Source organism: Hemicordylus capensis, chromosome 1 (genome assembly GCF_027244095.1).
Source record: "Hemicordylus capensis ecotype Gifberg chromosome 1, rHemCap1.1.pri, whole genome shotgun sequence".
NCBI lineage: Eukaryota > Metazoa > Chordata > Lepidosauria > Squamata > Cordylidae > Hemicordylus > Hemicordylus capensis.
In genome coordinates, this window is record NC_069657.1 from 216842864 (window position 1) to 216857280 (window position 14417).

At 44.7% G+C, this 14417-nt stretch overlaps 1 protein-coding gene across 14 annotated transcripts in view; it reads right to left on the minus strand.

The window, feature by feature from the left end:
• The window catches only part of ANKRD44 (ankyrin repeat domain 44), a 205493-nt gene that overhangs the window by 10113 nt on the left and 180963 nt on the right, over positions 1 to 14417 (minus strand). For 11 of the 14 annotated variants that reach the window (XM_053277457.1, XM_053277467.1, XM_053277448.1 and 8 more), the window contains one exon: positions 13805 to 13896. In XM_053277457.1, the coding sequence (XP_053133432.1) occupies positions 13805 to 13896 (92 nt within the window). Of the gene's footprint in view, positions 1 to 2411; positions 2504 to 13804; positions 13897 to 14417 lie in introns of all 14 variants that reach the window. The other 3 variants (XM_053277378.1, XM_053277362.1, XM_053277402.1) reach the window with 1 other exon arrangement.

Consider the following 14417-nt stretch of genomic DNA (forward strand, 5'->3'; position numbering starts at 1 on the left):
AAGCATTAAGATACTGTTAAACAATTAATTTAGCATGTTAAATTGCACCATCTGTTGGGTTTTTTTTTGCTTTTGCAAGCATGTCAAACTTGTGGCCCATAGGTAATACACAGTCATCATGCCAGCAATTCATTGTGGGCCACTAAGTTTCTGGAGCTCACCTATACAACAAACCAGGGGTGTAGCTAGGGGAGAGGAGGCCCGTGTTCTTCCCTCTCTTTGGCGACCCCCCAGAGTGAGGGAGATAATGAAGATAATATGGAGGGGTGGAGCTGGAGGGCCCTCAGGAGCTGTGGGCCTGTGTTCTTTGAACCCTTTCGCTCAATTATAGCTATGCCCCTGCCACAAACCCAATGGGTATATCACACGCCTAGCAAACTGCAATACTAAGCTTGATGCAGCTATGAATTGCCTAGGGGCCGCATATTTTACAGATCTGTTAGAGAGCCTACATCTTCATTTCATCGTGCTATGCATAAAAATATATTGAGGGTTGGTCAACAAAAATTGTCTTGCAAGATTACGCTCAGATCCTGATCCAAGTAACACAATTGCCTTGTTCTAGTCAGAAGTTACACAAGTGGTTTCCTGCCCTATTCCTTTAAGGAAGTGTGTCATTTCCAGTTCAAATGTACAGCTTCCAACTTGCAAGTGATATTGGTGGATTCATTTCCAAACATGAAGAAATGTTGGGGGGGAAATACGCATGGCAGTAATCTAGATCTATTATAATCTGTGATATACTTGGAATATGTATTTCTCCACAACTTCCAGATATGAAGTTGTCATTGTTTATTTGTACTGGTAAGATAGGGGCATCAGAATACATTTTGCAGCACTACAGGTGCTGGACAAGCATTAAAATTCCATTTTAATAAAAGAAAATACTTAGGTATGTGCATAAAATACCATCTGGAATTGTAGACAATGCTCTGTAGGAAAATTCAATATTGACCTGAGATTTTAACTGCATTCAAATTTCTCTTTAGCCAAGCTTTTTCAGCTTTTTCAATTTAAGTTTTAATCTGTTTTTATTAGATTGCCTACATTGTTTTAAGATTTTTGTGTATGTTTTAACTTGTTTTATGTTGTTGTTAAACACCCGGAGACGAAAGTTTGGGGCGGTGTACAAATTTGACAAATAAATAAACACATTGGTGAATACTAATCCTTAAAAGATGGTAGATACTGAGATAAGTATTCAGTCAACAAAATTCTTCACTATTCCGTAACAGCAGATCTATCGACTGGCTATCAGTGGTATCAATGTTACAAAAAGGCACTTGTAGGCCAGCTATTATTATGGGCAGACATTTGCTTATAACAATAGCCGCATATTTATGTCATATGTTATTAGTAGTAGAGCTCTGGCAATACAAAAAAGATTCCCAAACATGTTTGGACCCAAACACCATAATTAATCATAAAAACTTTGGTATATCCTCTCAAGAGTTATTTTACAAAACAGTAACTCTATGTTTGTAATGTGAATATACATCTGAAGCTGCCTTATATCAAGGCAGACTACTGGTCCTGCTTGGTCTATACCAGAGCCTCTCAAACTTGGGTCCCCAAATCTTCTGGGGCTACAACTCCCATCATTCCCAGCTTGATGGGATTTTTATTTATGTATTATATTTGTTTACACTGCTCCAAACTTCCATCTTTTCCAGTTTACAACAAAATAAAACAAATTAAAACCACAAGTCTAGTTAACAAGCTTGGGTGAATAAATGTGTCTTTAAAGACTTCTTAAAAGTTGCTAAAGGTGGGGAGACTCTTATTTCAGCAGGGAGTGTATTCCAAAATTTTGGGATGGCAACAGAGAAGAGCCGGCCCTGTGTAGCCACAAGAAGAGTTGGTGGCAACTGCAGACGAATGAACCTCTCCAGATGATCTCAATGGGCGATGGGGCTCATGGTGAAAAAGACATTCTCTTAAATGCCATGGGACTAAGCTGTTTGGGGCTTTATAGGTTATAAACAGGACCTCTTATTTTGCCCAGAGACTTATCAGCAGCCAGTGTAGCTTTTCAAGACAGGAGTAATATGGTCTCTTTGAGATGACCTGGAGACCAACCCAGCTGCCGCATTCTGTGCCAACTGCAGTTTCTGGACTATGTACCAAGTTAGCTCCACAAAGAGTACATTGCAGTAGTCAAGTCTGGAGGTTACCAGCATATGCACAGCTGTTTTGAGGTTGTTTATCTCAAGAAACAGATGCAGCTGGCGTATCAACTGAAGCTGATAGAAAGCACCTGTGGCCATTGCCTCAACCTGAGACACCATGGAGAGGTTTGGGTCCAAAAGCATTCCGAGACTGCATACCTGTTCCTACTGGGGAATTGTGACCCCATCTAGAACCGGGAGATCAAAATTGTCTTCCGAGTTCCAACCCTGCACAATAAGTACCTTTGTCTTATTTGGATTCAGTCTCCGTTTATTATCCCTCATCCAGCCTATCACAGCCTCCAGGCAGGCATTCAGGTAGGTTATGCCTTCTCCTGATAATGACGGTGAGTTGACATGGAAAAATAGATTTGAGAGTCATCCACACATTGATAACACCCTGCACCAAATCTCCTCATGATCTCTCCCAGTCCAACAATATCTGGTGTTGCAAGTTTGAGAACCCCTGATCTAACTGGCTCACTAGGGTTTCAGATAGAGGTTTCAGATAGAGGTCTTTCCCTGCCATATCTGCACATATCATGAACTGAATCTGGGGTCCTCTGCATGCTCTGCCAGTGATCTATGCCCTTCTTTTCCCTATATTTTACTGAGCAACAGAAAAAAAATTATGACAAGACTTTTACATTAATGTGTATAATTAATGCACCATACTCTGTCTGGAGACAAAGTTGCCTTATACTGGGCCCTGTCAGACACAACGCAGAGCCATGTTTTATTTAAACTAAGCTTCTAAGAACAAGCAGAGATACGCTCCACAGGCAATCAGGAACAGCATGGTTTGTTTGGGCTGCTGGTGATTTATTTCAGTCCTCCAGTTTCCCAGTCCTTTCAAAAGCAATGCCAGAGTTCCAAGTCTTCCCAACTCCTGACAATGCTTCACCAAGTCCCTCCCTCCCTTAACATTGGTCACCAGCTTGGCATGGGTGTGGAAAAGCCGCACCAGCCGCTTTGGCTCTTTTTGCCCATCCTTGGCTGCTCTCAGATGTTACATAAGGATACTTTGACAGTTGCAATGACACTCTCAAATCTTTGGTTTGCAGCAGATTAGAAGGAAAGGAGGATGCCAGCTCAGGGCACCCCAACACAGAAAGCCACCAGTGGATTGCTTTTGACTACTGTGGTCACCCTGCCTTTTCCCGTCACCCCCAAAACTCCTGATTAGTGTCTGTGCCCAGCATGGAACAGTATAGGAGAGCTGCTGTTATGGTATGGTCTGAGGTCTGTATGGAAGCTGTGACTTCAGAAGTAGGTAGACAACTTTTTGCCTGACACAGGTTTTGCCTGAGCACATCCAGAGGAGACACCATGGATAGGCTGATTCTTGGTCACTCTGTGCCCATATCTCTGTGGTTGGAGGTAAATTTATTGCAACAAACCACCAGGGTGAGTTTGGACACAAAGCAAGGGCGAACTGAAGCACAGTTAAAACCAACAACCCAACTACGAACTTTGGTTACAAAGGTCAGTTTGTTGGGACAAACTGAACCTTGGTTGAATTTCTAAGGTGTGTTCGGACAAAAAACCAAACCGGGAATGATGACATTCAACTGAGCTTCCACACTGCATCTGAAAGTGCCCACTAGATCAGACAATTGGTTAATCTAGATCAGTAGTACTCACTACAGTAACTGGAAAGGGCTTTCCAGGGCTTCAGACAGGAGTCTTTCCCAGCCTTACCCAGAGAGATTGAATCTAGAGTCCTTTGCATACAGATAATGTGTTCAACTGCTAAGTTACAAGACAGTGTGGCAGGTTATTAAGCTATGCCAGAGGAGACCAAAGAACTTTTATCTGTGAAGGGGTGCTGGAAGGCTTATAGAAGAAAGGGAGGCAAAGCTAAGACTGAGCTAATGAGAAGCTCAGAGAAGTTCATTTGAGAAGCAGAAGTTTAGAGTGTCCTGGGGGAGGGGGAGAAAACAAGAGCAGGAGCTTGTCCCAGGAACTTCCTATTTTTCCTATCGTTGGAATTATAGAGAAGGCACACCTGCTACTAGCCACCTAATGGCACAGCGGGGAAATGACTTGATTAGCAAGCCAAGGGGTTCCAGTTCAAATCCCCTCTGGTATGTTTCCCAGACTATGGGAAATACCTATATCGGGCAGCAGCAATATAGGAAAATGCTGAAAGGCATCATCTCATACTGTGCAGGAGGAGGCAATGGTAAACTCCTCCTGTATTCTAACAAAGACAACCACAGGGCTCTGTGGGCACCAGGAGTTGACACCGACTCGACGGCACACTTTACCTTTACACCTGCTACTAAACATGACTGGAGGATCTAATTTCTAAACTGCACCTGATGTTCTGTTTCCTATAGCTCTTTGGCCACAAGCTGATACAAATACATAATTAACTGGCCTTTGGATGTTAATTCAAAAAGCAGTTCTACAAATCTTATAAATCCATGATAATGGCTAGAATCCAAAAAGCTACTTTAGTTGCATTTCATGGCTCAATCGATAGGGTTTTTGACTTTTCAATCATCTGATCTACATTCCAGATCACAAACAGCTTTGGAATGTTCCCTCAGTTTCTGAAGTACTTTGCCATGTACTCCATGGGGCATTGTACTCCATGGGGAGTTGCTAGGAAAGGAAAAAAAAAATCTAAATTCCCCTTGGATACATGGAACTAGTTCAGTGATGCTTTGGGTTCTGGCCAACATTTTCATTTTAATGTGCAAGTTCATAAAAAAATATCTTAAATTAAACTTCCATGTTACCCTCTTTCACTTGACTAACTGGTACCAGGGTGTAGATTTTTCAATCTTTGAGGATGGGGTGGGGGCACAGCACTGTGCCAAACCTAGGAAATGTGCAGACTTATTTCTCTATATATTACCATGCTGTCTCCAATACTCTCCATAGTCCTATACTTAGTATATACCCATAGATCAAAGCCTAAGATTTTTTAATGAAGAAACTCTTTATTAACTGAATTAAAACAAATTTATTATAGCTAACCGTGAGAACCCCAGTAAGTAGAAATATATTCATTGCTAGATTTATAGAAATATATTCATTGCTAGAATATACATTGCTAGATTTTGTCCACACTGGATGTTTGTCTTTTTATTTACTTTCCTGAAGAACTTCTCAGAAGGAATTGGTAACGGCTCACACACAGCATCAACATCTTGTATAGTAACTGGCCCTATCCACCCCCAGCACAGTACCTCCAGTGACTGTTGCTGGTGTCTATCTTATGTTTCTTTTTAGATTGTGAACCCCTTGGGGACAGGAATCCATCTTATTTATTTATTATTTCTCTGTGTAAACCACATTGGAAACGTTTGCTGAAAAGCAGTATATAATTATTAGTTGTTGTTGCTGTTGTTGTTTTCTGCAGCTAGGGAAAGTGGAACTTGCTAAATCTAAGTCGTTTGCTGTCGTGGTGCTCTTTGGCAAGAATTGTTCTAAGTTGTTTCTCAGTTGCTTTATACTCTTCTTGGCAGAAGCAAAAACAAGTTCTGCTTGGTGAAAAACAGACTGCTTACCTGTAACTTATGATCTCTGTGGAGATCCATGGTCCCTTACAACTGGGTCTTCTGCGCCTGCACCAGAGGCCCGCAGAAGAATCTATAACTCTGTATAGACACTCTCCGGTCCTTTAAGGCGTAGTGATATCAGAGCCTACAAAGCCGGCTGTAGAGCGCCTCCCTCTTTGGTTCCTGAATTGGCTGCTGTGAAGGGACTGACAACATTGAGAGACAGAGAAGACAACAGACAAGCCACAGCAGCCTAGGTAAGTAAACAGTCCATGCCAAGCTAGCAGAGGGGATGGCTGGGCATGTGTTGTGAGTGACCATGGATCCCCACAGAGATCATAATTTACAGGTAAGCAACCTGTTTATCTCTGCAGGGATCCATAGTTCCTCACAACTGGATGAGTGACTAGCTCCCATATAGAGGAGGTGGGTGCTAGCCGTTACAGTACTTTCTTTGCTGACCAAAACTGGCCTCTGAAGCAAAATACAAGTCCACTGCATAGTGACAGACAAAGGGTAGGTCTGAGGACCAGGTGGCAGCCCTGAAAATGTCCTTCATACTGATGCCCAACATGTGGGCTGCTGAAGTAGCCATGAACCTAGTGGAATGAGCCCAAATTTTAGAGGGCAGCTGGACGCCTTGCTTTTTATAACAAAAGAAAAACAATTGCACCAGCCAATTGGATAATCTTTGTCTAGAAATGGCAAAACCTTTACTAGATCCTACATAGGAGATGAACAGCTTGTTAGAACACCTGAATGCCATTGTGCAATCCAGCAAATTAAGGAGACACCTGAGGACATCTAGGGCATGCATAGAATGCTCGCGAGATGTAGATGGGTCACAGAAGAACATAGGCAACACAAAGTCCTGATTGATATGAAAGTCCAAAATAATTTTTGGACAAAAAGCAGGATCCAGTCGCAGGACCACCTTGTCTGGATAAAATTTAGTATATGGGGAATCAGCCCTTAGAGCCGTGAGCTCACTTACACATCTTGCAGATGTGATGGCCACAAGGAAGGCAGTCTTTAGGCACAGCAGTTTCACAGAGACTGACAACAGGGGTTTGGAGGAGGCTTCTGTAAGCGTGGACATCACAAGTGAGAGACTCCAAGGCTCAACTGGTGCCCACACCGGTGGGTACAGGTTGTTAACTCCTTAAAAAAGAAAAACGCTTAGAGTCATGGTGAACAAAAACCGACTTGCTGGCCCAGCTCGAGTGGCGAGCCGAGATGGCAGTGAGGTTGGCCTTAAGAGAGGTGTTGGAGAAACCCAATCCCTCGAGAGAGACGAGGTAGAGCAGTATCTGGCAGATCAGAGCCTGGAGCAGGTCAAAGCCCTTAGCAGAAGCATAGGTTGTGAAATGCTTCCATTTGCACATCGTCTCATTTCATAGAAGCCTTTCTCTCATTTAACAGAATCTCATCTAAAAGTTCAGCCTCCACGCTGTTAGTGAGAGGATCCAAATGGCATGGTGCAGGACCAGAACCCCATCTCTTGTAAGGAGGTCCCGTTGAGGTGGAAGGTGAAGGTAAGAGTCCTTGCACAGCAAAGAAGAACCAGGAACCAGAGTTGCCAGGGCCACCAGGGACAGACCAGAATGCACTGCGTGCACTCTTGCAGTATTTTCCCCACCTCTCTGGACATTAGTGGGAATCAGGGGGAGAAGTAATACAGCTTGTCCTTCCATTGCAGCTGGAAGGGATCCCCTAGTGAGTTCAGGCCGATTCCCACCCTAGAACAGAACAGAGGACACTTCACATTTTGTGCGGTGGCAAATAAGTCAACCTCAGGGACACCCCAGGAGTCAAACACATCTTGCAGAACAGAGTCATTCAGTTCCCACTCATGAAGGGTAGAGAAGGAGAGATCCTGGCTAAGGGAGTCAGACAAAATGTTATCCTCCCCCTTAAGATGTAAAGCCATGGGTAGGATATCATCTCTCAGGCACCAGTCCCACAATTGCAATGCAAGGTTGTTCAGGGACTTGGATACAGTGCTCCCTTGATGGTTCAAGTAGGTGACAGCCATAGTATTATTTAAATGGACCTGAACCACTTGGCCCTGGATAACAGGCAGGAATGCCTTGAAAGCAAGGGAAACTGCTAGGAGTTCCAAGAAGTTAATATGGAGCTCCTGCTGCTGGGAGTTCCAAAGGCCCTGAATCCGGAGGAAACCACAGTGAACACCCCAACCCTGCATGGAGGCATCTGTAGTGACTGATATTGTAGGGTTCAGTTCCTGAAAGGGAACCCCTTGTGAAAGAGAATCAGGCAGGGACCACCAGAGCAGGTCTCACAAGACATTCTCTGGCATAACTAACCACTTGTTTTGACTGTCTAGGTTTAGCCAGAAGACAGACAGCAGCCAGAGTTGTAGTCTTCGCATCCTCAAGCGTGTGTTCACCACAGTCGTGGTGCACGAAGCCATGAGGCCCAGCAGATGTTGGATGGACCGAGCCCATTGCTTGCAGGAAGACTGGAAAGCGATCACCATGGAGGAAATGGCCTGGGTGCGTTCTACAGGTAAGTATGCATGCTTCTGGTCGGCATCCAGGATCGCACCGATGTACTAAATGACACACTGGGGGGGGGGTCAGATTATTTCAGACTGACACTGAGCCCCAGTGAGAGATAGGAGAGATAGGCTAGGTTCAACAACAGGGTAGACTTCTCTCTAGCCCTGATAAGCCAATCATCCCGACAGGAGAACACAGAGATGCCCTGTACACACAGATAGGCAATGACGGACACCTTGCATTTCGTGAAAACTCTAGGAGTGGTACAAAGACCAAATGGGAGCACCTTGTACTGGTACGTCTTTGTGCCCAGGCAGAAACGTAGGAACTGGCGATGCTGAGGCCTTATGGAGATGTGGAAGTAAGAGTCCTTTAGGTCTAGAGAAACAAACTACTCCTCTTCCCACAACTGCAGAAAAATGGACTGCAGGAAGATCATGCAAAACTTGGAAGTTCTGACAAATTTGTTCAACTCCCTTAAGTCCAGGATGGGATGCATCCCGCGACCATGCTTAGGAACCTGGAAGTATTTAGAATAATAGCTGGAATGCATGGAAGAAGATGGAACTGGTTCTATGGCATCCTTTTGGAGCAGCAAAAAACGTCTTCTTCAAGAACAGGAGTTGAGTGGGTGTATTTTATCCCCACAGAGAGTAGAGAGTCAAATTCAATAGCATATCCCCTGACCACTATGCACAACACCCAGGCATCTGATGTCACTTGACGCCAGGAAAGGAAGAAGGGTGCAAGACAGATAGAGGCTGAGGTAACAGGAATAGATACTTCCAGGTCCTCACCATTAAAAGGACTGCTTGGATTGGTCATGAGGCTTCGGTATTTTGGGCCCTTTTGGTGCTGATGGAAGGGGTGCCTAGTATACTATCTAGAACCACGTCTAAAATTTCCCCTGTCCTGAGAAGGCCGGGGTTGGTATCGCTGCTTGTGATTCGGGCAGTACCTGTGCTGGAAAGATGAGATTTAAGTTTGAGTTAAAGTCTTAGCAGTATTATCTAGACTTTTTCAGTTTCTCCATCGTCTCATCCTTGTCTTTAGAGAATAGTCCTTCACCGTCAAATGGCAGATTTTCAATTTTATCTTTCATGTCTGGCTCCAAAGGTGTGGACCTGTGCCAGGCATGGTGACAGAGAGCAATGGACCCAGACTATACTTTGGACTCCACTTCCATCAAGTGTTTAGCTGTACTCCAATGCTGCCTGGTAAGATCAGCAGACTTGGAGAGTGTCAATAGAAATTTGGCCTTAAAGGGCTCAGAAACATCAGCAACGTCCTCTTTCAGTGTGTCCCAGAGGGACTGCTGATACTTGGCCATGCAGGCCAAGCAGTTGGCAACTTTAAGCGAAAGGCAAGCTGAAAGGTAGAACCATCTTGCCATAGAATCCAATTTCCGGCCCTCCTTATCCACTAGTGCTGAATGTTTCTGTGTGGGCTTTGCTTGCAGCGCGCAGTCTACCACCAGCGAATTTGGTGCCGGGTGTTTGAACAGAAATGGACAAGAAGGCTCTTGGACCCGATACAGACTCTCCATCTTTTTACAAGGAAGAGTGGATGTCACTGGAGCGGACCAAAATGCTTTAGAAGCAGTTACTAGGGCCGGAAGCATTGCCGGAGGATGAGCTACAGATGTAGAAGCCAGGTAGCCGTAAATAGGATCTTTGATTGTATCCCCAGGAGGCAGCGCCTCCAGGCCTAGGGCCTTTGCCATCTCCTGTATTTATTTATTTATTTAATGAATTTTTATGCCGCCCTTCCTAATCTGCACAGGGTAAGATTTAGTCTCCTCTGTTGGAGAATTAGATAGTTAGGCAGCTACATTATCATCCAGCGACATGCCCAGTGGAGCTTCCGAGACCTCAGAGTCAGGGTCAGTCGCATAAGAAGACTCCCCATCAGTATCGGGATCCTCAGTTAATGGAGTCCTGGGATAGTATCCCACAGGAGGAACAGGCTGTGCAGGCACGGACGTTATCGTAGGAGCTGCGATACTGGCAGCACAGGTGTAGGTGGTGGAGTCCTGGGCAACGGTGTAACAGGCCTTGAAAGGGCAGGCGGTATTGCAGGGCATTTCAATGGATCAGCCGGATCCGGAGTAAAGGGTGCTGGAAGAATCTCTCAAAGAGGCATCAGTTTCCATAGCCTATATTCTTGGAAATCATATGGCAATGCCGGGGAGCTATAAAGGGAGCGAGAGCAGAAGTGCTCCCTTGCTCTCGAATGCGGTGGGTCAAAGGCCCCTGGGGAGCTGCTATAGTCCAGGAGGTCCCCTTGCAACATGGGAAGCAGAAATGTAGAAGTGTTCCTTCCTGGGCACAGCTGATGGGCAAACTGGTGTTGAGGTGGAAGGGCCACCCATAGGAGTTTGGGGAACAAGCAGTGGCAAGCTGGGTTCATCAGTGTCAAGACCTTGGGACAAGGTGAAACCCTAGAAAGTAGAGCCTGATGGTGTTGAATTTGCAGGGCCGAGTAGGCACTCCAGTTCTTATCCAAGTAGGTTTGCCAGTGCCAGAGAGCCCAAAGAAGGTGTAGCAGGCTGCAACGGCGAAAAGTAGAGAAGAGTCCAGGCAGGCATCAAATCATGAGAGAGGACAATGGGCAAAGGCAGCACTGAGCACGCAGGAGAGAGATGAAGAGAAGTTGACTCGGCGCCGAGAGAGATCCTTGCCTGTGGTCTTGACGTTGCTGTGGGCGCCATCAACTCCAGGGTCATAGTCATTGACGCCGGTGAGAGCGAGTGCCTCAGTCTTGAAGGAGTTGACGTCGAAACAGGAGGCACAGGCGTTGAAGACATCAAACGCCTCAGAGCCAGAAGAGTATGAGTCGATGCCAGTGAAGTTGGCACCAAGTGTACCGCCGTCAAATAATGTCCCAGAGTGCTGAAGTCCCTCAACGCCGAGGGGCTTGGAACTGAAGCTCACGACGGAGGCTTGCAAAAAGACTTAAGGCCAAGGTGAGAACGAGGTGGTGAGTTGCACTGGACAAGGTGATTGAGTCTTAATGGTGGACGAGATCGAAAACTTAGGCGTCGAACTCAGGGCCGAGTGCAACTTCGGCAAAGCAGAGAGCATCGAACCTTTGTGTCTAGGACGACACATGCTTCTCAGGCTTCTTGTGTGGCTCTCTCATAGACGAGCAGTGTCGGTCATGCTTATGTTTCTGGGAGTGCTCACAGCCTCTCTCCAAGGGCTTCCTAAAACCTGCTCTTGAAGACGTGGTGGACGTCAACGGGGTTGACGCCCCGGTGGACACTGACGGTGCTGAGAGACTAGACGCCACAGATTTTGGCAGCAACAGCAAGCTCGGACTTGGGGTCCCCGGATGGAGAATATTTTCATACAAAGAGGTCTTCAGTCATAATTCCCTGCTTAAACTGGTCTTTTTCTTAAATGACAAACAGACCTTGCAGGTACTGGTATTATGACTATCCCCCAAACATGAGGCAGTCAGTATGACTGTCAGAGGAGGGCATAGTGCCCCTGCAGGTTGCACACCTTTTAAAATTTTTAGGAGTAGACATAGCTAAGTCCATCCGAGGTCAGCCTAATCAGAGATAAATTGCCAAGTCCAGAAACACAGTCCAGAGAGCAGTCAGAAGTCAAACTATCCAAATAAAGCAGTAAATCCAAGAGACAGAAGAACAGTCAAAAACACAATCCAGGTCAAAGCACAGAGAGTTAGATAGAGAGTTGTCAGAAAACAGTCCAAGTCAAAACCAAGAAAACAGACCAAATAATAATATTCACTTTCTCACAGGAACAAGGGAACAGGAGTAGATCCTTCACGAAGCAGCACAAGTGGTGGACGAGAAGGAACTGAAGAGAGAGGCGCTCTACAGCTGGGCTTGTAGGCTCTGATATCATTATGCCTTAAAGGGCCGGAGAGCACCTATACAGAGCTATAGATTCTTCCATGGGCCTCCTGCGCAGCCTCAGAAGACCCAGTTATGAGGGACCATGGATCCCTACGGAGATCTATAGGTTACTTGCTTGAAGCACTGATTTAGTGTATACATACGGTCAATATCAAGCACCAACAGCCACAGCATGAAAGAACAATAACTTTGCAAGCTTTATGCATATCTATCTGCTTTTGCTCCAGCATCTCCTCTCTTCTCAGATTATGCATCTCAAAAGAAATCAATCAGCACTCTATAAGAGCAACTGACTGTAAGCAAGTTGCTCTACTGATCCATCTTGTGGGGCAAATTTGTTTCATATTTTCTGTTGAAAAGGTATAAACCAGGCAAGACTTCTCAGTGAATTTCTGATGGTGATCCTCAGATGTCTACGCACACTGACATTTCTTGCATTATTATGTTCACAACATGTGCTACACACAGTGCACATATAGGTGCTCTTGATTCCTTCTCCTTCACGAGAGCTTACAGTCCACTAAGACATCCAGCCACATTTGAACTCCACTGCAGCAATGGCAAGGCAATTCATTTGACTAGTCCTGTCAATAATTCCTCCTCCACCCCGCCTTCTCCACTGTTTTTTCATATACAAGGATTGCCACCCCAAAATCCTCTTCCCCTTATCTTTAAAAAACAAAACAAAAACCCACCACCAACAACAGTGTGCTTCCTAGGAACTTGCTCAATCCCTACGAAGACCAAAACAGGGACTGTCTGATCAAGCTGTGAGCTTGCAGGTAGGGAAATTCTGAAGGGAGCTGATATGGGTCCTTATTTAGTGCTGTATACTACTTTGAGTTAACAACAACCTATTTATTGGCTGCCCCATAAGAATTGTTCTCTGATTGGCTTACAAACTCTCTAGGTGTCTCACAAACCACTAGATAAAGTGGTATAGAAATGTTATTTTTATTATTATTATTAATCATCACCACCACCACCATAATCTCCTCTAGTTCTTAAAGGCCAAGATCCAAACAACAACTTTAGGTGTGCTCGAAGACTTATGTATGTCCAGTGTAAAATTGGAATGCTTAAAAAAAGGGGGGGGGAATCACAGCAGACCGATAGGCCATATCCAAAATGTTTTTTTAAAACTACTCTCCATTATAAAAGTGATTTGCCATGCAGCATAAGAAAGCTCAAAGACCCCTTGGGTGTGCAAAGCTAGATCCACTTTTTATTTCAGTATCCTCGTTTTACAGTGAGGGGTTAACTATTCTTTTCACATTACATTGCTCTCTACTCAGCAATTTAAGAGCAATCCTATATAAGCAAGTCGAAAGGAAAAGGTGATTGGTAGCCCAGAAGTAAAATTTGCTTTAATATTGTTCTGGAGTGTTGCTGAAAACTTACAATTGCATAACATTTCATTCATCTAAGTCCACAAGGTGGCAGTAACTCACCACATATACAGTGTGGCTCAGAGCTGGAAATCCTATGATCTCAGAACGACTGGGATACAGTTAAAGTTATGTTGTTGTTCTAAGCATGCTCAATACGACAACTTTTCTTGCTTAAGAAATTACACCATTGGCATCTTTTCAACAATTGGCATATTAATTAGCATTAGTAAGCCAGCTTATGTGTGTTTTAGAAATACATACACATAGGTACTGAATAATGACTGATTGTTATTGCTGACAAATGGATATGAATTGTTTAACTTACCATTTTCATCAACTGCTCGAACACATGCACCTTTTGCTAATAACTCCTCAACTACCATCTTCAAGCCATTCTGTGCAGCAATATGAAGAGGTCTAGAAAACATAACATCTAGACTCAAGTAGGTTTAATGCATTTTTTAAAGTATTATCCAGAGCATGCTCAAGTGCTGAAAGTAGAAGACACTGCAGGATAAAATTTTCTCTGAAAATTTTGAACAAATGTTACCAGGAACTAAACACTAGGGAGGTGCAGAACATTCCAAGGGCAGGGCATTCCAACTCAGAACAGGCTGTTCCAAGTGTTCTGAGCCCGGAACAGGACACCCTTTAAATAGAGGGCCTGTTCTCGGCTTGGGACAGAACAAACCTGGTCATAGGAACATAGGAAGCTGCCATATACTGAGTCAGACCATTGGTCTATCTAGCGCAGTATTGTCTTCACAGACTGGCAGCGACTTCTCCAAGGTTGCAGGCAGGAATCTCTCTCAGCCCTATCTTGGAGATGCCAGGGATGGAACTTGAAACCTTCTGCTCTTCCCAGAGCGGCTGCATCCCCTGAGGGGAATATCTTTCAGTGCTCACACATCAAGTCTCCCATTCATATGCGTCAGAGT